The following is a 27,797-nucleotide window of genomic DNA, read 5'->3' on the forward strand; positions in this document are numbered from 1 at the left end:
CCCTGGTGGCGCAATGATTAAGCACTTAGCTGCTAACCAAAAGGTCCAGCAGTTCGAATCCACCAGCCACACCTTGGAAAACCTATGGGGCAGTTCTACTCTGTCCTTTAGGGTCGCTATGAGTCAGGATCTATTTGACAGCTATGGGTTTGGTTTTTGTTTTGTTTTTAAATATAAACTGAGTCAATCATTAAAGAAAAAAGTACACAAGAGACTACTGTTGTTGTTCTTAGGTGTCATCGAGTCAGTTCTGACTCATAGCAACCCTATGTACAACAGAATGAAACACTGCCTGGTCCTGCACCATCCTCACAATGGTTTTCTATGTTTGAGCCCATTGTTGCAGGCACTGTGTCAATCCATCTCATTGAGGTTCTTCCTCTTTTTCAATGACTTTCTACCCTACCAAGTATGCTGTCCTTCTCTAGGGACTGGTTCCTCTCGATAACATGTCCAAAGTACATGACATGAAGTCTCGTTATCCTTGCTCCCAAGGAGCACTCTGGCTATACTTCCTTCAAGGCAGACTTGTTCCTTCTTCTGGCAGTCCATGGTATATTCAATATTCTTCACCAACACCATAATTCAAAGGCATCGATTCTTCTTCAGTCTTCCTTACTCATCATCCAGCTTTTGTATACATATGAGGTGATTGAAAATATTGTGGCTTGGGTCAGGTACACTTCAGTCCTCAAAATGACATCTCTGCTTTTCAACATCTGAAAGTGGTCTTCTGTAGCAGATTTGCCCAATGCAGTACATTATTTGATTTTTAGTACATTATTTGATTTCTTGACTGCTGCGTCCATGGGCATTGATTGTGGATCCAAGTAAAATGAAATCCTTGACAACTTCAATATTTTCTCTGTTTTTTTTATGATGATGTGGCTTATTGGTCCAGTTGCGAGGGTTTTTGTTGAGGTGGAATCCATACTGAAGGCTGTAGTCTTTGATCTTCATCAGTAATTGCTTCAAGTTCTCTTTGCTTTCAGCAAGCAAGGTTGTGTCATCTGCATATCACAGGTTGTTAATGAGCCTTCCTCCAATCCTGATGCCCCGTTCTTCTTTACATAGTCCAGCTTCTCCAATTATTTGCTCAGCCTACAGATTCACTAAGTATGGTGAAAGGATACAATCCTGACACACACTTTCCTGACTTTAAATCACGCAGTATCCCCTTGTTCTGTTCGAACGACTGCTTCTTGATCTATGGTTCCTCATGAACACAATTAAGTGTTCCGGAATTCCCACCCTTCACAACATTATCCATAATTTGCTATATCCACACGGTCAAATGCCTTTGCACGATCAAAAAAACACAGGTAAACATGTTACTGATATTCTCTGCTTTCAGCCAGGATCCATCTGACATCAGCAATGATATCCCTGGTTCCATGTTTTCTGAATCTGGCTTGAATTTCTAGCAGTTCCCTGTCAACATACTGCTGCAGCCGCTTTTGAATGATCTTTGGCAAAATTTTACTACATTATATGTGATATTGATGATTTTTTCAATAATTTCTGCATTCTGTTGGATCGCCTTTCTTTGGAACAGGCATAAATACAGATCTCTTACGGTCATTTGGCCAGGGAGCTGTCTTCCAAACTGGTTGGCATAGATGAATGAGTGCTTGCAGTCATCCGTTTGTTGAAACATCTTAGTTGACATTCCATCAATTCCTAGAGCCTTGTTTTTTGCCAGTGTCTTCAGTGCAACTGGGTTTTGCCAGTGTCTTCAGTGCAACTGGGAATTCTTCCTTCAATACTATTGGTTCTTGATCATAGGGTATCTCCTGAAATGGCTGAACATCGACCAATTCTTTTTGTTACAGTGACTCTGTGTGTTCCTGCCATCTTCTTTTGATGCTTCCTGCATCGTTCGATACTCGCCCATAGAATCCTTCACTATCGCAACTCGAGGCTTGAAATTTTTTCTTCAGTTCTTTTGGCTTCAGAAATGCTGAGCGTGTTCTTCCCTTTTGGTTTTCTATCTCCAGGTCTTTGCGCATGTCATTATAATACTTTACTTTGTCTTCTCAAGCTTCCCTTTGAAATATTCTTTTTAGCTCTTTTACTTCATTTCTTCCATTTGCTTTAGCTACTTGATGTTCAAGAGCAAGTTTCAAAGCCTCTTCTGACATCTATTCTGGTCTTTTCTTTCTTTCCTGTCTTTTTAGTGACCTTTTGCTTTCTTCCTATATGGTACCCTTGATGTCATCCCACAACTTGTCTGGTCCTTGGTCATTAGTGTTCAGTGCATCAAATTTATTCTTGAGATGGTCTCTAAATTCAAGTGGGATTTTTTTATACTCAAGGTAGTACCTTGGTTCTCATAGGCTTGTTCTAATTTTCTTCAGCCTGAACTTGCATAAGAGCCACTGACGGTCTGTTCTATAGTCGACCCCCGGCCTTGTTTTGACTGATAATATTGAGCTTCCTCGTTGTCTCTTTCCACAGATGTGGGTGATTTTATTCCTGTGTATTCCATCCGGTGAGGTCCAAGTGTATAGTCGCTGTTTATTTTTTGAATAAAGCTATTTGCAATGAGTAAGTTGTTGGTCTTCTAAAATTCTATCATTTCAGCATATGGTGAATAATTTATTAACGTTACACAATAATCCTGGATTATCTGGGTGAGCCCAGTGTAATCACAAGGCCCCGTAAGAGGGAGGCAGGAGAGTCAGAGTCAGAGAAAGATGTAATGATGGAAGCAGAGGTTGACAGTCAGAGAAATATCTGAAGATGCCACTGTGGCTCTGAAGATGGAAGAAGAAGTCAAGGAGTGCAGGCTGCTTCTACAAGCAGGAAAAGGAAGGAAACAAATTTTCCCTGAGCACCTCTGGAGGGTGCTCTTGACATCCCTGCCTTGATTTCTACTTACCCACTGCCCTCGAGTCGATTCTGACTCATATTGACCCTATAGGACAGAGTAGAACTGCCCCAGAGAGTTTCCAAGGAGCACCTGGTGGATTCGAACCACCTGCCTTTTGGTTAGCAGCCGTAGCACTTAACCACTATGCCACCAGGGTTCCCACTAGTACAACCTATTTCAGACTTCTGACCTCCACGACTGTAAGATAAAAAATGTGTGTTATTTTAAGTGACTGAATTTGTGGTAATTTGTTATAGAAACAATAAGAAATTAATACTTAGAGCTTAGGGCAAAAGTTTGTTAACAATATAAGGTTTTTTTGTCACTACATGGTAATTTGGAGCACTGGTGGTACAGTGGTTAAGAGCTCAAATCTACCAGCCGCTCCTGGAAAACCCTATGAGGCAGTTCTACCCTGTCCTATAGGGTCACTATAAGATGCTATATGAATTGGAATTGACTCGATGGCAACGGTACATAATAATTTACCAGAAATTTACCAAGAATACATGTTGTTGTTGTGTGCCATCGAGTCGATTCCAGCTCATAGTGACCCTAAAGGACAGAGTAGAACTGCCCCATAGGGTTTGCAAGGAGCAGCTGGTGGGTTCGAACTGTTAACCTTTCGGTTAGCAGCCTGAGCTCTTAACCACTTTGCCACCAGGGCTCCAAGAATACATAGCAATTCTAAACCTATAGGTACCTGACTTAGTTATCCAGTTATCTAGTGCTACTATAACAGAGGAAACCCTGGTGGCGTAGTGGTTAAGTGCGATAGCCACCAACCCAAAAGACTGGCAGTTCAAATCCACCAGGTGCTCCTTGGAAACTCTGTAGGGCAGTTCTACTCTGTCCTACAGGGTCGCTATGAGTTGGAATCGTCTTGACGGCAATGGGTTTTGGTTTTGGACTATAACAGAAATACAAGTGGATTCCTTTAACAAACATAAATTTATTTTCTCACAGTTACGAGGCTAGAAGTCTGAATTCAGGGTGCCTGCTCTAGTGGAAGGCTTTCTCTCTGTTGGCTCTGGAGGAAGGTTCTTGTCTCTTCTGCGCTCCTGCTCCTGGGTGACCTTCGCGTGGTTTGGCATCTCTCTTCCCCTGTCTCTGCTTGCTTGCTTGTTCAATCTTTTATATCTCAAAAGAGACTGACTCAAAATACACCCTACACTAATCCTTCCTCATTAACGTGACAAAGATAGCCCATTCCCAAACGGGATTATAACCACAGGCATACAGGTTAGGATTCACAGCACATATTTTTGGGGGGACAAAATTCAATCTATAACAGTACCTAATAACATAATCTAACAATACGTGAAACATAAATTGACAGAATTATGAGGGGAAATAGACAAATCTATCATTGCAGTGGAAACCCTGGTGGTGTAGTGGTGAAGAGCTACAGCTGCTAACCAAAAGGTCGGCAGTTTGAATCCACCAGACCCTCCCTGGAAACTCTGCGGGGCAGTTCTCTCTGTCCTCTAGGGTCGCTATGAGTCGGAATCAACTCGATGGCAACGGGGTTTTTGGCAGCGGGGTTTTTTTTTTTTTAATCATTGTGGTAGGAGTCCCTGGGTGGAAGAAGCAGGAAAGCACTCAGTTACCAACAGAGCGATTGGTGGTTTGAATCCACCCAGAGCTCCTCAGAAGAAAGTCCCGGCAATCTACGAAAAATCAGCCACTGAAAACCCTACGGAGCTCTGTTCTGACACGCTCGGGGTGGCCGGGACACGCGCGGGGCGGCCGGGACACGGGCGGGGCGATCGTGAGCTGGGACCAACTGGATGGCAACAACTTATTATTATTATTGGGACAGATTTTGAAATGTCTCTTAGTAACTGATAGGTCAAGCAGGCAAAAAAAAAGCAGGAATATAGACGATTTGAATATCACAATATAAAGGTTGCTCGAATGGTTGTACATAGAACACATAACAGCTTATGAGTATACACTCTTCAACCACCCACGGAATATTCAGAGAAATTGGCCACGACGTGGGCGAGCCTCAGCACACCCCAAAGGACTGGTTATACGCATGGCCCACGGTCTCTGGGCACGATGCAATTAAGCTTGGAATCAGTAACTAAAACACAATTATAAAGCCCTTATATAAAAATGTACTTTTTAATATAGAACACATGGGTCAGAGGAAAAATCAAAGAAATTTAAAATACTACTTGGAATTGAATGATAAAAGACTATATATCAAAACTTGTGGGGTGTAGTTACAATGGCACATGGAGAAGTATTTATGTGAGAAACGAAGAAAGGCTGAAAACAAATAAGCTAAGTATCCAACTTCAGAAATTAGACACAGAACATTAGAAAAGACCCACGTAAAACAGAAGCAAGAAGAATGTGAGAAGAAACAAATAAATGAGAAGAGAAATATTCAATAGAGAGAATCTAGCAAGTCAGAAGCTGGTTTTAAAAAGAAGATAACCCACTGTCAAGATTAAAAAATGAAGGAAATAAGGTACAAATAGCAATAGGCCTGATGCTACAGGTGCACGCAAAGATTAGAGAATGATATTTTTTTATTATAAAGTATATAAACAAACTGGAAACTTAAATGGAGAAGGCAAATTCCTAGACTATAAGCCACTCAAAACCAATTTAAGATACAATAGAAAACATAACTAATTCTACACTCATTAAAGACATTGAGTCAGCAGTAAAAATTTTTTCCCAAAAATAAATGACCAGTCCCAAGCAAGCAAGTTCTATTACAAATTAAGGAACAAATAATTTAATTTTAATTTATAGAACTGTCTACTTTTTTGGGTAGCAGTTAGAACCCACAGTGGCTTCACGGGAGACCTGGCTGTCTGCTTCATAAAGATTACAGCCTAGAAAACCCTATGAGGCAGTTTGGCTTTGTCACATGGGGCTGCTATGAGCTGGAATCAATTCAGTGGCAGCTATCAACAACAACAACAACGATAACTTTACTTATACTTTATGTTCCCTTGGTCAGGGCACTCTGAAACTTGCTAACAAATACAAATTCAGATCTCAGCTTGGCCAGCACACACGCATTCCAAGATCCTATGTTGGTTTTGCAAAGGCTTTTGGAACGAAAGGTTCTAGAATCCCATAAAATGAGAGAACGCCTAGCAAATGCATGGTACCTACGTAGCCGTTGCTCCAGCTTAAGTACAACCAGAAAAAATCCCGATTGTTTCGGCACTCTTATATTTGAAATTTAAATGCACACCGTTTTAAGGTCAGGGTCTGGGCTGTCCCTGATAGAGGTGTGAAGCTACCAGCAGGGGTCTCTAGCCCAGGTGCGTTTTGTGTGGCAACTCTCTTCTGCTGGAGCCGAATAGCCCCTACTCAGCATCACAGCTGTACGCTGGCCTGCTGGATGCTGAAAAGTTAGAAACACAGATCAAGGATGGGTCTTCTATGCCTTGAAAAGAGCCATCTAATTAGCCATCATTTGTCCAGAATAGCCCCAGTTTATGTTGATCATCCTGGTGTAATTAAACGAACTCACTTTTACTCTCAAAAGGGTCCCAGCAGGCTTAAAGGTTAATTATGTGATATCACACATAGTCAACTTCTAGATGGATTTTGAATCCCTTTATCTCAACTGCCAACTATAATGAAGTGAGAGCTCTTTCACCTGCTACCTTCCATCTACTCTTTCTGGGTTTTTCACTGCTCAGTTAGGAAATTTAGCCCTTTCCCCTTCTAATAATCCTTTCACATTGCCTGACTTCATCTCTAAGGTTAAAGAGTTGCTGCTGACACGGAAATGAAGTACAACTGTAAACTGAGAGGTTGTCACAGAAGGTGGGTTCTGGGTTTCTGAGTGTTCTCTATCGAAGAAACTCCAAACTGTGTTTTGACAGGTGGAAGTCCCAGCCAGGGGTGGAAAGCCCAATAAGCAAGGCTTACTCATGTTTCCTTGTAAGATGTGGTGAAACCCACATGAAATTGTTTACTACAGATTAGTAAGCAAGCACAAGTAAGCCCGTGCTTACCTAAATGGGGTGAAATCCACGTCAAACTGTTCATTACAGGTTAGTAAGTACAAGTCAGCCCGTGTTTACCTTGCTTACTGGGTCATCTACCCTGTCAGGGATTGTAAATTTGAAAAGAGGCCTTGATTCTATAGGAAGGTGCTGTGGGGTTGGGAGAGACAGATGCCAGCCACACCTAAGAGCAGAACCTTTGATGTGAAAAAATGTGCAACTGTTCACTGCAGACGATCTGGTAAGCAAGGTGAGCACCGTGCTTACCTTGTCTATTGGTAAGCACCCCGTCTTCACTTTCAGTGCAATGGACAGTCCATAGCGTATCTTAAAATAGGGCTTTTCTCTCCACAGCACAAGTCAGTTCTTGGAAGGAGACCCTGCCTGCTGCAGCGTAAGAAGCGATTTCCCAAGTGCTAATCTGGGAGGCTTGGGGGCGAGGAAGGGAGAGGACACCGCTGAAGACTTCTTACAGCAGCGAGGAGCCCTGTCTATGTATGAACTCCCAGAGGAGGAAGAGGGCCTTGAATTCAGCTCTATCTTGGGACAGAGGCTACTTAAATTTCTAAACTGCACTATAAAATGTGGCCCCAAAATCGCTACGGAAAAGGCTTGCAGTTTTGTTTTGCCCTAATTGAAATGAGAGCCGTCCCATAGTGCACTGTCAGCTGGTCACGTGATGTAGAAGGCGTGTCTATACTAATACCATCGGGCTCAGTGTCCGCTGCGTTATTTCACTGGCTGACAAGACGCCATCTCCGTATTTGTTCGTTATCAGTGGCTCGGTTTTGAACATCACTAAAGGCTGCTGTCTTCAAGTACATTTACTTCATACTTCATTTTCGTAACAGCTGAGTATTTACTTCACAAAACTCAAAAGAAAACACAATGTTTCTCTTTTCCAGGTTAAAACAGAACTTAGATTTTATGAAATGTAGAAAAGTATAAAGAAAAAATTCTACCCTCTAGATAATCTTTTTATTTTTTTGCGGGGGGGGGGGGTGGGTTGGATAATTTCACATGGTTTATGTCATGGAGACTGTTGGCTGGTCACCAAAACCCCTTGTCCCCTTCTGCCCTGGTTACAGAATTTGAGTCAGGCAGCCCCTCCGGAGCTAAGTGTGTTTGTGTGATTATAGAAAAGGAGCATAAACAGTGCCTGCTCTTTTGGGCCAGGCCCTTCCAACCTCTTCCAACCACTGACTGCTCTATCCCACATCTCTAATTCCTGCCCTCTCTCGGACGTCCCACATTCTGACCTCACCAGCATCCTTGGGCTGAGGGCCCTGAAGGGCTTGTGCATCCAAGAAACGACAGAGGACGAGTCGGGTCAGAAGAACTGGGAGACGGCTCCTACCGCAGGATTGCTGTTGATACGTGTTGTCGAGTTGCTTTCTACTCACATCAGCCCCGTGTGACAGGGCAGAACTACTCCCACAGGGTTTCCTAGGCTGCGATCTTTAAGGAGCAGATAAGCAGGTCTTTCTCCCATGGAGCCACTGGATGGGTCTGAAATGCCAACCTTTCTGTTAGCAGCTGAGCGCTTAACCACTGTGCCACCAGGGCTCCTCACTGTAGGGTTTCAAAGTCTGAATAGCTCTCTTCCTCCTGGGCTCTTAGAGATATTAAAGGTCACAGAGCCTAGATTACTAGCCCCTGAATCAGGTCTGGTCGTCTAAAGCACTCGGCTGAGGTTCGTAATCTCATTGAGGGTAAGAGCTACATCTCATTTGCTTCTGTAGGCCCTGTGCTCCTAGGTGACTCGTAAAACATTCATTAAACAACTATATGAATAACACTGTCAATTTGGCTTCACCTTTTTTTAAAGGACCTTCAGAGTTCTTCCGTGGAGTTACGCTACACTAGAGGATCAGGATGGAGCAGCGGTCATGAAATGCTATATGACTATTATTGAGGACATGGTCCCCATAGCAATGCTTCCTGCAAAGAGGGAAGAGGAGAAGTGCCTTCCAGAGCTGAAGTGCCCAGAAACATTTGCTTTGCCTGGAAACTGTTTATTTTCTCCCTGAGAACTATGTAGCTGATGGAGTTTTATTTTCTGCTTTGGCCATTGAGAAACCCAGATACAAACGTGTGCTCCAACACTAGGCATTGTGTCCTTCACTGTTACATGTTTCCATTATCGTTAATTTACATTTTCCTGGCCCTAATGTTAAATTTGGGAGTACTTGGGTGGGGCAAATGGTTAAGTGCCCCACTACTAGCCAAAAGGTTGGTGGCTCAAACCCACCCAGAGGCACCTTGGAAGACAGGCCTGGTGATCTGTCACAGCCTTGAAAACCCTGTGGAGCACGGCTCTACCCTGCACACGTGGGCAGGGCTTGATGGCCACTAACAACAGCAGCAACGTTTTAAAATTGATTTCTATTTTAGTGATGTCTTTTTGTAAAAGACCGCAAACCACTTTGAGCATAAGCTGCGGTAAAATGTAAAAGCTTAAAAAGGTATCTTGCGAAATTTGGGCTTGGAGTTTGTGTTTAGATGAAACGAGCAAGTGAAAACTGCCTGAAGGGTCACAATAACTGTAATGGCAGTGAAGATGAAAAGTGGGTGGCAGTGGGCGGCTTCTGTCAAACACTGCCAGGGCATGAGGGCAAGGAGATACCCAGGTGTACCCCTAAAATGTGTGATGATGTTTTGCTTCTCCAGGGGAGCTGTGTCGCTCAACTTACTCATCTGTTTCATATTATGGGTGAAAAACCAGTTGCCATCCAGTTGACCCCGACTTATGGTGACCCCATGTGTGCCAGCTACCCATAGAGTCATCGATTTAGAATGCTAAGACTATGTTACTCCGACATACACAGGCTTTGTGTCTCAGTTTTTTCTTCTTTTTAAATTTAACAAGGGGGTGGGATGGCGGTGGGGCTGTGCCCTGCTCTTGCAGCTGGTGACACCGAGCACTGGGCTTCAAATCTACAAACACCGATGCATGTGAAGCCCTCCTGATGGTGGACCGTGGAAATGGACATTCCATCCCGCTCCTGTCAATACAAGCCTGGGCGGTTCTCTCCACACGAAATGTAAAGACCACATGCTAAAACATGAATGAAAAACCAGCACCGAAGCCAGAGATGACAGACTTGTTCCTGTTCTTTACCCCTGGCCACCCAAGGAGGCCGAGGTGGGGAGGGGAGGGAATCTTTCCTACTGTCTTGTTGTAATAACTCGAATGTCATGTCCTAGATCGATACGTATTTGATCCCACTTCATGTTTCCCAAGGCGGTGAAAGGATTAATGAACACAGTATTTTGTACAGAGCTGCTGTCTGGCTTTCAGGGCTAAATAATCTTGCTGGGAGAAAACTCTACAATATGTCCTCAGTAGTAACCCTGGTTTCAGCTTTACAAACGTGACACTGTATTCCCACCCATCTCAAGAGGCTAAGAGAGCCTTTTAAGGAAACCAGAGGAAAACAGCCAAAGCCCTTGATATATTTAACTGCCCTACAGCAAAGCACTGTTTTACTTCCACCCAAAGTAGGAAAAAAAAAAAAAAAAGAACCTAAAAAATGAGAGAGCCTGACATAGGTCGGCTTGTGCTGAAACTGATGTTTACTGCTGGCGGCGAAGTAAGTTTGTAAGATTCTGTGAGAACCAATACGGTGCTATTTAAGAAGAGTCAAATTATAGACAGTCTTCGAACCCAAAGTTCTACTCCTCAGATATGTTAGAAGCAAAAGGACATGTATTCAGATATTCATGGGGACACTGGATACAATGAAATAATGACAGAAAAGCACAGAGGATCAGTCCTACAGCATATTTCACTCAATACAGGCCAATCATGCTAGAAGTGACATTTTGGATAAGGAGCACAACATGGTTTGTTTACTCTTAAATTAGTTACTTTTTAACAGTTTAGGATTTTGATATACCGAGACCACTCTTCTTCAAATATAAAAATCTGGTAGGATTAAAGGAGAGGATATAGAAAGAGAGGACTCAATACAGTTTTCTTATTCTTCATAAAATGGTCGTCTAATGGGATTTCATAACACCCGGATTTATTCACATAAGATTATCTCACTCTTCTTTGACAACTTAACCACTCAGTATGTATTTTCATAATTTTCCTTAGTATTATACCCATGTTAAACTTTTACACGTTTGTGAAAATATTTCTAAGGAGGACATATTTCCTTCTCAGCATTTTCCGTGTTCTGTGAATCCAGAGCCACACGCACACATACGCAAAGGCAGTCTATCTCCTGTCTATCACGATGAGATCTAAGGTGTGAATTTCCTGTCCTTTGACTCCTCATGAGGCCCTCATCCATGCTGACTTCTGGAAGCCCTACAAGGAAAAAGGACGCTGTGTGGAATGAGAGCGATTGTTTTCATGAAAAAAATGCTTTATTAAACTTTGTATTTGATTTCCAGGACTGCTCCAACAAAGTACCACAAAGCTGGTGGCTTGTAAGAACAGAAGTTGATTCTCTCTCACTTCTGGAGGCTAGTGGTCCAAATCCAGGGCAGAGCCATCTCTGTCTTCTCTGGGGCAGGATCCCTCCTTGTTTCTCCAGCTTCTGTAGCCCAGACGTCTCTGGCCTTATAAGTACATTCACACACACGACCCTTCCCCTTTGTGTCTGTCTCTGCCTCTTCTCTCTCCTAAGGACCCCAGTCATATAGGGTTAGGATCCGCCCTGCTTCAGCATGACTTCACGTTAACTGATAACATCTTCAAGGACCCTATTTCTAGACAAGGTCACAGTCACAGGTACGGGGTTTAGGACTTCAACATATAATTTTTAGAGGCAAAATTTAATCAATAAAAAACTTTAACAAATTTTAACCAAATATCAGTAAAAACGCTCATTTTCTAGGACTTGGCTCTAAATAGTGAACTCACAACTGCTTACTGACCATTCACAGGGTAAAATGGAAAACAGGTAAGAGACAGTCATAGCACAGGGGTGAAGATCTGACTGGCTTTGCCTCCTGGCTCACTAGCTGTGTGCCATCTGTCGGGTTACTCACTGTCTCTGTTCCTCAGTTCCTCATTTTAAGATGAGGACGTTAACAACAGCACCTCCTTCACTCCTGTTGATGACAATTAAATGAGATGATCCATGTAAAGGGCTTAGCACTACGCGGACACCTAGTAAATCAAAAATCCAGTTGCCACTGTGACCTCACGTGTGTCAGAGTGGAACTGCGGCCCACTGTGTTTTTATTGGTTACTTTTCTGGAAGCAGATTACCAGGGCTTCCATCTCAGGTGCCTCTGAATGGGCTTAAACCTGCAATCTTTTGGTTAGCAGCTGAGCACATTAACTGTCTGTACCTCTCAGGAACTCTGACATATGGTAAATACTCCATAAATGTCAGCAGCTGACTTTGTTAGTACTGATATTGTTATCACCATCTCTTATGCCTCATTTCAGGGTGATCTAGGAAATGCCTGGAAGAAGAAAAGTTAGGTTTAATGGGGACCATCCCCCTTCACAATGGCAGTTCAGAACAGGAGACCTCGGTTTGATTCTCAGCCAATGTACAGCTGTCTGTCAGTGGGGGCTTGCGTGTTGCTATAATGCTGAACAGGTTTCAGGGGAGCTTCCAGGCTAAGATGGACTAGGAACGAAGTCCTGGCAATCTACTTCCAAAAATCAGCCAGTGAAAACCCTATGGATCACAACAGTCCAATCCCATTGCACGGAGCCCCCATAAGTCAGGGGCCAACTCGACTGCTGTTAACAACAACAAAAACAACAGTGCTCTTCACAATGGAGGAAGAGCTAACTAGGTCTCTCTGGGTAGAAACGAACGTTGTTATTCCTTCTGAGTGCAATGCTCAGCCTGACGGGGGAGATTCTCACCCTCCTCTCTGCTTGGAGAAACCCAGTCAGTATGGTCTTGGATATTCTCTTTTGACATGCTCACACTCACTACACTCTACGGTTGATTTTGACAGGATAAGGAATTAAGTCACACTTTGTGTCCAATCTGTTCATAAACAAGGTCAACAAATACCTTTGTGGGGCTGTAGTAGCCATTGCTAATTAAGTCAAAGAAACAAACCATTAGTTCAAGAATAGAAGCCCCAACGTGACTCAAGGTTTCAAAGCCTCTACAGTTTGAGGATATCAGTAGACCTCTCTGGGGAGAAGTACAGCCAGAATGCTCCTCGGAAGATGGCGAGCCTTCGTCCCACCTACTTTGGACATGTTATCAAGGGGACCAATCCCTGGAGAAGGACATTGTCATGGATTGAATTGTGTCCCCCCCAAAATATGTGTATCAATTGACTAGGCCATGATTCCCAGGATTGTGTAATTGTCCACCATTTTCTCATCTGATGTGATTTCCGTATATGTTGGAAATCCTATCTCTATGATATTGATGAGATGGTATTAATGGCAATTATGTTAATGGGGCAGGACTCAATCTACAAGACTGGATTGTGTCTCGAACCAATCTCTTTTTGAGACATAAAAGAGAGAAGCGAGCAGAGAGACTTGGGGACCTCACACCACCAAGAAACAAGAGCCAGGAGAATAGCGCACCCTTTGGACCCGGGGTTCCTGCACTGAGAAGTTCCTCAACTAGGGAAGATTGATGACAAGGACCTTCCTTCAGAGCCAAGGCAGAGAGAAAGGCTTTCCCTAGAGCTGATGCCCTGAATTTGTACCTGTAGCCTACTAGACTGTGAAAGAATAAACTTCTGTTTGTTAAAGCAATCTACTTGTAGTATTTCTGTTACAGCAGCACTAGGTAACTAAGACAGACATCATGCTTGGTAGTGCAGAAGGTCAGTGAAAAAGAGGAAGACCCTCAATGAGATGGACTGACACAGTGGCTGCAACGATGGGCTCAGATATAACAAGAATTGTGAGGATGGTGCATGACTGGACAGTGTTGTTTCTGTCGTACACAGGGTCACTATGAATTGGAACTGACTTGACGGCACCTAACAACAACAACAACAATAATCTTTATGGAACAGACTGCCACATCTTTCTTCCGTGGAGTGGCTGGTGGGTTCGAACCACTGATCCTTCTGTTCGCAGCTGTGCGCTTAACTACTGTGCCACCAGGGCTCCTTCTATTCAGGGTAGGACAGACTTTAATATACTAACTCCCAGATATCAGCTGGTTTAAAACCACAAGAGATTATTTTTTGCTCTCATTACCTGTCCAGTGTAGGTTGGCAGGTTGCTCTACACCACACAGTCACTTAGACACCCAGGCTAATGAAAAGTTCACCGTATTATAGCTGTACAATCTGAACACAAGTCCTTTAAGGTCGGTGTCAAAGGCAAAGAGAGAGAAAAGCACCCCAGTTAGTTACCTTGACTTTGACAAAATACATGGCATTTCTGCTCAGAGTCCATTGTCAAGCATCAATCCCAAGGCCCCAACCCACTTGGGCATACAGGGGAGGGCATGGGATATTTGTTGAGCACTGTCTCTGCACATAGGGTTGCTATGAGTTGGAACTGACTTGATGGCAATGGGTTTGGTTTTTGGGGGGGTCTCTGCCATATAAGTGAACTATACATTCAACATGGATAAATATCATGACAAAGTTGAACAAAGAAATCAAGCTACAGAAAAATATAGAGAGTATAATACCAATTATATAAAGATAACAAACAGGCAAAATAATACTATGCATTGTTTAGGGATTTGTACTTTCCTACCAAAGAAATGAATGGATACAATGAATATTATTTCCAAAACAGCAGTTACCTCTGGGGAAAGGGAGAAAAACGTAATTAAAGAAGGGTACTCGGGAACTTCCACTGGATGGGTAATGTTTTAGTTAAAAATCTGGGTGATGGATCCATGAGTGTTTGCCATATCAGGAGTAATTTTTTTTACACCTTTATTTTTACATAGAAAATTAAGAAACAATGGCTATTAAAGATGACGTTCATGCTGCCAAGTTAAAATATCAGCTGTATATTACCTTACGATGACTACAAATCGTGAGTGGAAAAAAATGAAATGTACATTGTGATACAGCATAATTTCCATCTGATATCTGCATTGAAGATACTGTCTGCTGTGTGTATTTTAGTTCCTCCAAACCAAACCATTGCCATCAAGTCAATTCTGACTCATAGCAACCCTACAGGAAAGAGCAGAACTGCCCCAGCAGGGTTTCCAAGGAGCGACTGGTGGACTCGGACGGCCGGCCTTTGGTTAGCAGCCATGCTCTTAACCACTGAGCCATCAGGGCTCTTTCAGTTCCTAGGAACACTAAAATTTAAAGTAATACACACATAAAATTACTAGATGATCATGTGTGTCTTAATAACCCAGTGCCATCGAGTCGATTCCGACTCATAGCGACCCTCAAATATTCACTAGTGATCCTGTGAAATCTTGCAGAAGGTAGAGTCTTCTCATTTGTTGATTCCCAAGTGGTGATAGCTTTAGTTGCCTGAGGTCAATGCTGGCTGAAAACTATGGAATTATAAAAATTATTTTTGTGGAGCTAAATAAGTACTACGAAATGAGAAAATGGCTTCATGTTCAAAGGCAATAATACTGTGCTTAATATTTTATGAAGTAAAGAAAATATCAATTAAGCAACCTCAAAATGAAAACAATATAATAACGCCAACCTCTTGCTGTAGCTCAGGCGTTGCTAAGTGAGTTACATGCATTATCTCTTGTTTTCTCTATAATAACCTTTTGAGGAAAGTATTATCACTCCCAAACTCAGAAAGGTTGACTAACTTGCCCAGGATCACACGGCAAATAAGTGGCTGATCCAGGATCCGAAGCCGCATCTGTATGATGCAGAATACATGGAATTAAGGTGTAGGATAGAAAAGAACCCCCAAGAGGCCACCAAACCCAACCCCTTTCTTTCTTTAGAAGGCACTGTCAACGGAGAAAAATTCTGGACTTTCCATTAATACAAGTCTCCAGTGAGGAACTGTTATGTTTTTATAACATGCTTTAGGCTCCATCACTCCATGTGTGCATCACTGTGAATTCTGGGATAATTCTGGGATGGGGTGGTCTGAGAACAGCCACTGGGGTCCCTGAGCAGGACAAGGCTCACTGGGACTCTCCAGGATGCTCAGTGCCTGTGCTACAGGTCAGCATCTTTCTCTTAGCAAGGAGCCATGGGCCCGTCTAGATGAACACATGCAGCTGCTCATCACTGTTCTATTCCACTCAAGGGCTCTGCTGTGCTGGAAGAGGGACACTTCAATTATCCTTCTGTAAACTTCAGTCCCTTTGAAAGGCCAGCTGCCTTAGCCCAAAAATGCAATTCCAGTAACAAGCCTATTGGGATGAAGTCAGGCCCAAGGAAAATGTAAAGGACACACTGGCTTGAGGTAGCCTTTGCCAGAGGTCTGTTTAGGCTTCTCTGAAATCCAGAGCTTCCCAGAATCCAGTAGGTAAGAAGGTGAGCATTGAGGGTGGGGAGAGAACAGGTGAAGTGGTTAGTGGGGGCTGGGTGGGTCACTACCAGTGTGGTCCATGAGGACCAAGTGGGCTGCCGTTTAGTGTCCCCATAGCAACACTACGATCATGAGTCAGCCACAGCAGTAACAATAGCGGTAACTGAGATTCACTGGACACCTAAGTGTCGGGACTGAAGTAGGTCCCTCCGTTTGGTTCTCTGAACACCAGCAGTGGATATTATCATCCCTACGCTCTGAACAACAAGCAGCAATTTGACTTCAAGTACGTAATTCTGGAGCCCATGTTATTTCCAACACACAGCACAAACTAATTGATTTCAGTAAAGTACCCAAACTGCTTAATATTACGGTGCTTTTTTTTTTTCTTTTTCAGCCAATCCAATCCCATCTATTGAACAAAGCTGTTTAATGAAACGTAATCTATTTAACCTAAGTTACTTAACCTCTCCACATCTCAGTTTTCCTATATGTAAATTTGTTATTTTGTTGCTGTGTACTATTGAGTTGATTTCAACCCATAGTGACCCTATAGGACAGAGAACTGCCCCACATGGTTTTCCAGGTTGGTGCTTGGTTGACCTAGCCTCTGCCTCCTGTGACATTCCTTCCCTTGACTCTCCTACTAGCAACCTGAACTTCAGTTATACTGAATCACCTTGGACCCTAGTTATACTGAATCACCTACGGTTTCCTCAACTCCTTAACGGGCTTCTAGTTGCCTTCCTCGCCCCCCACCCACCATATAGCACACCAATGAGCTACCTACAGTCTTACCAGCTTGGGGAAAGGGCCAAGACCCAATTTAAGACCCGAGAAGCCAAAACTATGGTTAGTTGCCACTGAGTTGGCTGCGACTCACGGCCGCCTTATATATAACAGAACGAGGCACTGCCTGGTGCTCTGTTATCTTCATGATTACTGGTGGTTTGAGTTCATGGTTGTGACTACTGTGTCAATCCATCTCAGGAAGGATTTACTTCATTTTTTCTAACCCTCTACTTTATCAACTATGATGTCCTTTTCTAGCAACTGGTCTTTCCTAATCATGTGTCCAAAGTAAGCTAGCCAAAGTCTTGCCATCCTCACTTCTAAGGAGCACCCTGGTTGTACTTCTTCTAAGACTGATTCGTTCATTCTTTCGGTAGTCCATGGTATACAGTCAATATTCTTCGCCAACACCACAGTCTGAATGCATCAATTCTTCTTGTCTTCCTTTTTCATTATCCAACTTTCACATGCTTATGAGGCTACTGAAAAACCACGGCTTGGGTCAGAGGCACCTTAGCCATAAAAGTGACATCTTTGTTTTAAAATTTTAAACAGGTCTTTTGTAGCAGATTTACCCCCCACTCAAAGAAAAAAAAAAAAAAAAACGGAAACCCATTGCTGTTAATTCCAACTCACAGTGACCCTATAAGACAGAGTAGAACTGCCCTATAGGGTTTCCAAGGAGCGGCTGGTAGACTTGAACTACGGAGCTTTTGGACAGCAGCCATAGCTCTCTGTAGCTCTTAACAACTGCACCACCAGGGCTCTGAGAAAGCCTTTCCCAGGTAGCCACTTGCTCCCAGGATTGAGGCTGGAACCACCACACACTCCTGGTCATAACACAGAGTCTGAGGACTACACTACACACAGCTGGGGTGGTGGTGTAGAAAGTTCAAAAGGCTCTGCCATGCTCCCACCCCCTCTCTGGAGAAGGAGTGCCCAATAAAATGTCTTTTCAGCCATTTCACAATCAGTGGGACTGTGACTAAACAGGAAGGCATTTGTTCACAGAGTATTTAACACCCCACTCTCACTACCCTGCCCATTGTGCTTCCATGTTCTCCATCTCCCTTTCAGATACTCTTCCACCCAAGTGGCTGCTGTTTTCTTTCCTGGCCTGTAGCTGGGGCTATAGGACTTATGTGTTGCTCTATCTCTAAATCCTTCAGAGTCCTCTCCCTGGCACCACTAGGTCTTCCTTATACGCCCAAAACAGGTCTAGTGCCAAAGCACTGCAGTCAGACAGTGCTACTCAGACCTCTAATATGGTCTCTGATATGGTAGCCACAACCCCATCCCAAACCCGTAAAAAAATGAAGAAAAGAGCACCTTTAGTTAGAGGGCAATAATAAGACATTACTTTTCTTTATGGAAAATCCAATTTAAAATAAATGACCTATAGATACGCTTGCTGTCCCCTGGTTAGCGCTCACGCACAGACAGTAGATTCACTGTGGCTTAGAACATCCTCCCCTGCACGCCATCCAGTCTTTCTGGTTGTCTTCTTGTCGTTGGAGAGCATCTTCGAGTGTCCCGATCGCTGCAGAGATTAGAAGACTCCTAAAGCCAGAGCTGATGGCTTTTTCCTGTCTCTAACCATACACCTTTTATATGCGAATTCTAGCACTTATATAATTATATTGTAATTATATGTTTACGAGTTTTCATCCCCTGTGCCCCACTCTAATTACTCAACTGTGAACTCCTTGAGGTCAAAAACTAGGTATTATTATTTTTATAAAAACAGTGCTTGGAGAAAACAGTGGATATTTAGTATATGTGTTTGGAATGAATGTTTTTGAAAGGAAATTCCCAAATGTTAACTCTTCTTATCTATCTAATTTTCACGTATTCTTAAGGCTCCTCCAATAACTATAGTTAATCCTTCATTGTCTCACTCCCAGTGATGTCACTTCCAAAGAAAACTAACCTCTGACTGGCAAAACGGTAGCTTGGCAAAGAGCACTGGTTGGTGGATTCTGGGGTTCAAGGGCTGAGTTTCTATTCTTTCCTGATTTCAACCACCACCAACTGATAGCCTATCACATGCCAAGAACCAAACCCTGTGCTGGACCCTGGGAGCACAGAGATACCAAACAACTCCCGGTTTGTAGGGACTCACAGTGGCTGCGGAGCATTGCCCTACCCCCCAGCAAGTATATAAACTTGGGTGGGCCCCCCAACTCTCTTGACCATAATCAGTCTGTCTTAGTTACCTAGTGTTGCCATAACAAAAAATACCACAAGTGAGTGCCTTTAAAGAGCAGGAATGTATTGTCTCACAGTTCCGGAGACTAGGAGTCCCAGTCCTAAGCCCTGGCAGGGACAGGCTCTCTCGCTCGCTCTCTCTGGGGGCTGTAGGGAAAGATCCTTGTCTCCTTCAGCTTCTGTAGCTCTGGGCATTTCTTGGTGTTTCTTGGCTGCTTATAGATATATTTTCACCTGGCTGCTGTCTTCTCCCGTGTTTGTGTTTCTCTGTTTTCCCTTTTGTAGGTCCACGGCTGGCGCCAACAGTTCTCTCTTGACTACTAACCTAAGGACTGGAAGCTTGGACCCATCTGGCAGCACTGTCCACAGAAAGGCCTGGTGATCTGCTGCCATAGAAATGACAGCCAAGAAAACCCTACGGAGCAGTTCCACTCATGAGTCAGAATCAACTCAACGAGAACAGGTTTGATTTGGTTTTGCAAAGAGACCACTCAGAAGGGATTAGGCTTAGGACACACCCAACTCTGGTGGGATCTCACTAACATAACAAAAGGAAAACCCTATTACCAAACAGGGTCACATTCACAGGTACAGGGGTTAGGACTTCAACGTCTCTTGGGGGGACACAATTCAATACCCAACACTCCTCACTTATAAAATGTGAAATAACGTTTTCTGCCTATTTCTGCCAGGATCAAATAAGATAATGCATTTCCAATTTCACTTGCACTAGAAGCTGTTTACTTCCCTTAAAAAAAGTTTAAGCTTAAAGGTCCGATGCTCGTGGGAAGTAAAAAATACTGGGTGCTTATGGCAAGCCTGCAGCAGAGAGCACAGAACGCATTTTCAGGGATTGGTGGGATCAAGTCACAGGGATGCGGGCAAGCTTGGGATTCACTCAACTGTAAAATCTGTTCTACGGTTTACTGCAGCGGGACTGAGGTCTTTCAAACATTATGAAAATCCTGGAATGAAGAAACAATCATTCTCGCGCAGGGCGGCGAGGGCTGGGGGAAAGCCTGAGAACCACAGTGATGAATGGTAACAGAGGGATGCTTCTTTGAAGTCCTCAGGCCAGGCTTCAGCACCTTCTTAGTGGAGAGAAATCAGAAGTTAACATCAGAACTCCAAGAGATCCCGAGTTGTAACCTATCACTACCCTAATAAACCCATAGTCAGTGAGTATGGTCTCTGAATTCTGTGTGGCCATTGCAGTAAACTATTGAACCCAGCAGAGAAGCAGACAGTGCTATGAGGGAGGGGGGTGGTGTCAGAATTGGTAAAAAGGTTGAAGAGTAGGGGTGCGTGCGACCATCGCCTCAGAGAAATCGACTTTGGGCTGATGGAGATTCTCACCTCTCCCCCTGAAGTTAGATGAGGATCACTGATCACCAGGTTTCAATTTGCTGAAATATGATTATGTCTGTTTAATGCTAATACACCATACATAGTTTAGTCATTGTCGGTCAATTCTTTTCTATCTACTATCAATTAAAGAGAACCTCCAGCTAATGTTAACCCTGGAATCTCTTCCGAGGAACTTCCAGTTGATACCTGCTGCCTAAAACCTGATCCAGGACTGGCCTGAGCAGGGAAGCTATTTCTCTCAGGAAAAAGATTTTTTTAATTATAGTAATATAAACGTAACGAATCATTTGCATTTTCATCATTCTTCACATGTACAGTTCAGAAGCATTAGTTACGTTTATCACGTTGTTCAACCATTACCATTATCCTTTTCAGAATTCCCCATCACCCTGAGAAGAAGCTCTGTGTCCCCTGAGCAGTAAGTCTACCTTCTCCCCTCCCTTCTTCTCACCCCTTATAACCACTAATAAATTTTGGTCTCTGTCCACTTGCTGGGAGCCCTGGTAGTGCAGTGTTTGAGAGCTATGACTGCTAACCAAAAGGTCATGTGGCTGTAGAGGCTAGAGAGTCCCAAGTCCATGGGTCAGATATCAGACTGGAGGCTTCTCCTAACTCACGTAGCTGCAGCGGTTGACGAACCCAAGACCAGGAGGTCAGACAGCAGGCTGCTGACTCATGGGCTATGGAGGCTGATGAGTCCAAGATTAGCAGGTAAGATAGCAGGCTGCTGCCTCACAGACTGGAGGCTGATGAACACCAAGACTGGCCGGCAACACGGCAAGCCGCTGGCTCAAGTCCAAGAATCAGAGGTCAGAAGAAGATGAGTTGGATGCAGGATCCAGAGAGAGCAAAAGCCTGGGATCTCTGCCAGAAAGTCCATGTGTGTTGGATACAGGCCACATCCCCATGGAAACGCCCTTTCAACTGACTGGCCGCTTATAGCAGATCTCACCACAGAGGTGATTACATGGTATCCGATGTCATCATGGGGGCAATAACGTTCCTATATAACTGCCAAACTATATCGTAACTGCCAAACCACTGAGGATCATGGCACAGCCAAGTTGACACACAATCTTAACCATCACATGTGTTAACCTGTGGATGTCTTTAACCCACAGTGATAACTGTTTGAAATATTTTCTTATTAAGGGATATTACAAAGATGTTGGGCTTTCTCTGAAATGTGCAGTAGGGTTTATGTCAAAGGGATAGTATGATATTCTATAAATTATGGGGGCTTTTTGAATACCAGGAGTCCTGGTGGTGCAGCAGGGTTAAAAGCTCAGCTGCTAACCAAAAGGTCAGCAGTTTGAATCCACCAGCCCCCTCTTGGAAACCTTATGGGGCATTTCTACTCCCAGGTTAACTATGAGTCAGAATCGACTCAACGGCAATGGGTTTGGTTTATCTAGTGTGTGAACACCAAGTAATAAATGATCAAACAGAAGTAAAGGATATTAAATTCCTAGTGAAATGAAATGAGGCTTTAAGTTTTTTCGGAATAACCAAAGCAAATGCCTCAGGCGTAATGAGGAGTTGTTTTGATTTCGGTCCTAAGGATAATTTTTTTCTCTTATTCCCTGAAAACAATCTTCTAAATTGGCCTGTAATAAAGGTAATAGTACAAAACGACAAAATTCAGAGAGAACATTTTTCATAATGAAATAAAGAGTTAGAAAGCCAATTTGTTCCCAAGGAAGTCGGAACTGTTCTTGAACCATTTCAGCCCCAGATGATCGTGGCTGACACCTACGGGCTCGGTGCGCTCTGAAACGTTGTTTCCCGCAGAAGGCCTTAACTGGTAACGACTTCATGTGCTTATCTACAAGGGCGGACTGAATCTACGTAAGAAATTGCCATAAGATAAACACATACTGTAAAAAACGACAGCATGAGCGATTTAGTGGTACTCCGTTTGCTATACAACTTCCAGAATAAGCAATCCGTCATTCAGTGTATAATAAATTCATCTGATGATTGTTAATCTCTCCAAGTTAAAAATTTTAAACTAACACTGACAAGATAAATACATACGAATGCAAAATTTGTGAAGCAAAAGAACTAATGAAGAACTAACCATGTCATCGTAATTATAGCTAAGGCTGATAAATGGCAATTTTCATTTAAAATTATTTACTGAACTAAACAATCAAACAGAACGCTATGACACGTAGAATCATTTTCTTTAGTGAGAATATTGAGACGGAAAAGAAGAACGCTGAAGTTACAGGTCACCATCGGAGTCCTCTCCCAACGAACCCCACATTTCTAACCTGAGTCACCCCCTTAGAACTACAGCCTAGACAGGCCCAGGTGCCTGACATGGTCTTTAGCACCGACGATATTCGTTAACATTGCTGCATGAATATCCACCCTCCACTCCTAGCTCCTTAAGTTTTTCTGAATAAAAGTATTCACAAAGGTTATCATTATAATTACTGATGGCCCCAGAAAATTTCAAAAAGCACGCAGTAGCTACTGGACATTAAACCAATGCAACAAAATGTGATTAACTTAGGTAAGGAAAGGGAAAGTAGGTGATGGGCAGCAGGGAGTGAAATATGGGTCTGACGTGGTCCTCAAAGAAGTGGTCACATAATTCCACAGAGCTGCTATCAACCACTTTGCTGAGATCTCCTTAATTTAAAAAAGAGTGTTCTTCACGGAACCTGGCAAGTCCAATATTTCAAAAACACAATGGCTTGAACACAAACACGCTGGAAGAATGCTGCAAAGACTAACGTCTAAGATACACCAATTCTAACCCGATGGGGGAATTTCAGAGCAGAGGAAGGGCTGAGAAGCAGAGGGGCAGAGTGAACTTCAGAACAAAATGCTCCAGCACCTGCCAGGGCAGAATCTGTATTTGTAGTCTAAACGAATGTTAGAAACTATTTTTCAGTTTCAAAAAATTTAGCAGGTTTTAAAAGTTATTCATCTGAAATTTTCTGTACTTCATTCCAGTCAAAATATGCCTTAAATGCTTCGCATGATGAATTTGGCTGTGACTGTTACATAACTCTGAAGGATTCTACAGCTTGTAACTATATAAATAAAATAAACTTCAAAAAATGTGAGCATGATCGAGGTACAATGTAAAAGGTCATCAGCTGACAGGCCACATGTCTGAAGTACTTTGATCCAAGACACACTTCTCTCAAATTGAGTCTTAGAGAACTTTCAAGAGGCAAAAACCTGCCACACAGCCCATGGACTTCTTGCCTGGACAGGTTCCTGGTGATCGGCTTCAGCAATACGGAAAAAAGGGAATGAGCCCAACCTCTTCGTCTTTTCCAGTTTGAGTCAGCAATAATTCCAAAATCCCTGGAGACATCGTCACAAGACTTCACTTGAGATTTAAACTCGAAAATTCCAGCCTCTCCCCCACCCAGCATCCCTCTTCTGCCATCTGATTAAACGAGCTCGGATGGCCTCTGCGCTAGATACACTGAGCGCAGAAGACTTCTCAGTAACCCTCCTCTCTCTTTAAAATAAACAGAACAAACGCGCACCAGCTTTCCGGATGTCTTTTTAGGTGTCCTTCTGTGAACGGTCCTTTATTTTCTGATGTTTTGCTTCTGACACTCAGGGAGCTGTCACGCTATGTTGACATGGAGATGATGTCAAATTAAATTAAGTGGGATTACCAAAGCCTCCGGCTTCCTCATTAACTTGTCGCAAATGTGAAATGGAAATTTAAAGCATAAGCTTAGCAGCCATTCGCTGCTCCCTTTTTACAACTTACATTTCAATATCTGGCAAGAGCTATTAAACACGTCTCCTGGAGACAGTCGGTATAATGGAAACAGCAAAGGACTGGAATCAGAAGGGAAACCCTGGTGACATAGTGCGTAAGTGCTACAGCTGCTAACCAAAAGGCTGGCTGTTCAAATCCACCAGGCACTCCTTGGAAACTCTACGGGGCAGCTCTACTCTGTCCTGTAAGGTCCCTATGAGTCAGAATTGACTCGACAGCAATGAGTTTTGTTTGTTTCTTTTGGAATCAGAAGAACTGGCTTTTGAGGCCAGGTTCTCTCATTTCCAACTGATGTTATTTTGAGGTAACGTAGTACACACACTCTTCACTTAGCGACTAATTCATTATCTGACAGCTTGCATTTATGACAACAGTAAAAAACCTACTATCCAACTACTTTCACATGTTAACAATGTACGTCTAGCAGTAGCAAACACTGACTGTGAGGTGAGAGTAGAAGAAACTGACCATCTACCTTCCTCATGTGTACGGGGTAGCTGAATGTGGCTGGAGAAAATGTACAATGGCTGACGGGAAGCATACAAACTCATGGTAAGTTACTAGAACCTGCTCGAAAGCTTCCATCTCCAACTCCCCTGATTATAACGTCAAACCTACCCTGATCGCCCCAATCTCCAACTCTGGTTCTCAGGCCTTGATCTTATCCCAAATTTGCTAAGAAAGGGAAGGCATGAGATGAACCTCTTTCTATCTACCACCCCCCCCAACACACATTTATCTACAACTAAAGCCTCCTCCTTCCCTTCTGTGGCCACATGGCTTCTCTCCTCCTATCACAATGCCTTGTGTCTTGGATGGTTCCTTGCCCTGGAAGTCAGGTACAGGAGCTGTCGACAAACCACTTACTCCTTCAGTTGATGTCTCTGGGCTACTTTGCTTTTTACAGCCCACAGGCTGATTCCTTGGTGACTCCAAGGTCTTCAAGCAGCCGTCCCCATTACATAGTTCTAAGGGAAAATGCTAGGGCTGGATGTGTCAAATGATATAAGTGAATAAACAAACAGGGAAGGAGGAGGAAAGAGGAGAAACAAAGGGAAAGATGAGCTCCTGAGCTTGGGCTCTCAGGAACCAGCCGGTCACAGTGTTGCTACTGGAATAGAGGCATTATGGAAGAAGGCAAGACACATGGATCATAACATGCTACCTGATGCTAGCATCAGCAAAGATTCAATCATTCCACGTAACAAATACCAGACACTAGCTCACCAAACTCATCAATTTCCAAATAATGTATTAAAAAACAAACAACAACAACAAAAACATGACCTGTCAGCCACAGAGGGAGAATGTGAACACGTATCTCTGTGAACCTCCGAGCTCTCTAGTCCTTTCTTTCACGTGGAATTGGCAAGTTCCCTTCCACATGATTAACTCTCTTTGACCTTTGACAATACTGCTTTTGGTTTCCTCCTCCAGGAAGCTTTCTCCAATTCCCCGACGAACAGCCAGTGGCTCCTTGCTCAGTCAATGGATGAACTGGTTAGGGCACACATCCCAGGTACCAGGATCAACACTCACACACCCCGTCACCCCCTAAGTCTGTGAGCTGCACGCAATCTGCCCAATTCACCATCGTATTTCCACGTTCAGCCTAATTCCTGAGAATTCAACAATGTTCGTGGAATGAACGAATGAAGGTTGATCACCAGATGCAAAATGTCCAAAGGACAGATGAAGCATGCAGGGAGCTTTACTTTCAATTCTAAGACTGCCCACACCTCTCCTTCCCACTCACACCCAGGTGCTTCCTCGCAGACCCCGTCTCCCTCTCACGAAGGTCAGCAGGTACCCAACGTCTCACCTCGGCGATCTCGTTACCGCAGACAACACTCTCTGCTGGTCAATCGACCACAGCCAGTCCTACCTGGCTGAGGAAAGCGGCAGGTGCTTCAGCTGAGACCGCACAGGGTGCCTGGCCACTCACCTGGCTTGCTGGCAGACACAGCAGACCCAGACCTTCTCCAGCTTCTGGTAGGAGCAGCAGCCCTTGCAGACGTTGAACTTGCAGTCCCCACAGCGGCGCTTGGTGTTGACGAGGAAGGTGAAGGGCGAGCAGCAGCGCATACAGCAGTGATCCATGAACTTCCGGTGTCTGGAGAGGATGCCGCACTTGCTGCCTTCCTCATCCAGCTTCTGCTTCATCTCACTGCAGGGTCAGGGGTCAGGAGGAGACAAAGAGCAGGTCAGGTCAGGGGCCAGGAGAAGACCAAGAGCAGGTCAGGTCAGGTCAGGGGTCAGGAGGAGACCAAGAGCAGGTCAGGTCAGGGGCCAGGAGGAGACCAAGAGCAGGTCAGGTCAGGTCAGGGGTCAGGAGGAGACAAAGAGCAGGTCAGGGGTCAGGAGGAGAAAAAGAGTAGGTCAGGTCAGGGGTCAGAAGGAGACAAATAGCAGGTCAGGTCAGGGGCCAGGAGAAGACCAAGAGCAGGTCAGGTCAGGTCAGGGGTCAGGAGGAGACCAAGAGCAGGTCAGGTCAGGGGCCAGGAGGAGACCAAGAGCAGGTCAGGTCAGGTCAGGGGTCAGGAGGAGACAAAGAGCAGGTCAGGGGTCAGGAGGAGAAAAAGAGTAGGTCAGGTCAGGGGTCAGAAGGAGACAAATAGCAGGTCAGGTCAGGGGCCAGGAGAAGACCAAGAGCAGGTCAGGTCAGGTCAGGGGTCAGGAGGAGACCAAGAGCAGGTCAGGTCAGGGGCCAGGAGGAGACCAAGAGCAGGTCAGGTCAGGTCAGGGGTCAGGAGGAGACAAAGAGCAGGTCAGGTCAGGGGCCAGGAGGAGACCAAGAGCAGGCCAGGTCAGGGGTCAGAAGGAGACAAAGAGCAGGTCAGGGGTCAGGAGGAGAAAAAGAGTAGGTCAGGTCAGGGGTCAGAAGGAGACAAATAGCAGGTCAGGTCAGGGGTCAGGAGGAGACAAAGAACAGGTCAGGTCAGGGGCCAGGAGAAGACCAAGAGCAGGTCAGGTCAGGTCAGGGGTCAGGAGGAGACAAAGAGTAGGTCAGGGGCCAGGAGGAGACAAAGAGCATGACAGGGCAGGGTCAGGAGGAAAGAAAGAGGAGGTCAGGGGTCAGCAGGAGACAAAGAGCAGATCAGGTCAAGGGTCAGGAGGAGACAAAGAGCAAGTCAGGCCAGGGGCACCCGGAACCCGCCCTGTCCCTCCCTACCTTGGAGTATGTTCCTACAGCAAAACTCGGGAAGCTCAGCTGCTGGACATACCCAGAGAGAAACCATAATGGCGGGTTAATTTTGTGTATTTCTAAAAATTGTATGTTCTGTGAGGAAGCATGGCAAACCTTGTTATTTATATTTCACAGACTAGATTGAGATACAAATTACTACGAAACTAAGTACATCTTTGGCAAATAAAACCCTTAACTTAGTTAATGCCTTCTCAAAGGAGCAGAGATCATTTATG

General features: G+C 44.1%; 1 protein-coding gene across 11 annotated transcripts in view; it reads right to left on the reverse strand.

Annotated features, from left to right (window-relative positions):
- The window catches only part of MYRIP (myosin VIIA and Rab interacting protein), a 372,549-nt gene that overhangs the window by 171,391 nt on the left and 173,361 nt on the right, over positions 1 to 27,797 (reverse strand). For all 11 annotated transcript variants that reach the window (XM_049870921.1, XM_049870920.1, XM_049870918.1 and 8 more), the window contains one exon: positions 26,320 to 26,541. In XM_049870921.1, the coding sequence (XP_049726878.1) occupies positions 26,320 to 26,541 (222 nt within the window). The remainder of the gene's footprint in view (positions 1 to 26,319; positions 26,542 to 27,797) is intronic.

Source organism: Elephas maximus, chromosome 27 (genome assembly GCF_024166365.1).
Source record: "Elephas maximus indicus isolate mEleMax1 chromosome 27, mEleMax1 primary haplotype, whole genome shotgun sequence".
NCBI classification, from domain to species: Eukaryota; Metazoa; Chordata; class Mammalia; order Proboscidea; family Elephantidae; genus Elephas; species Elephas maximus.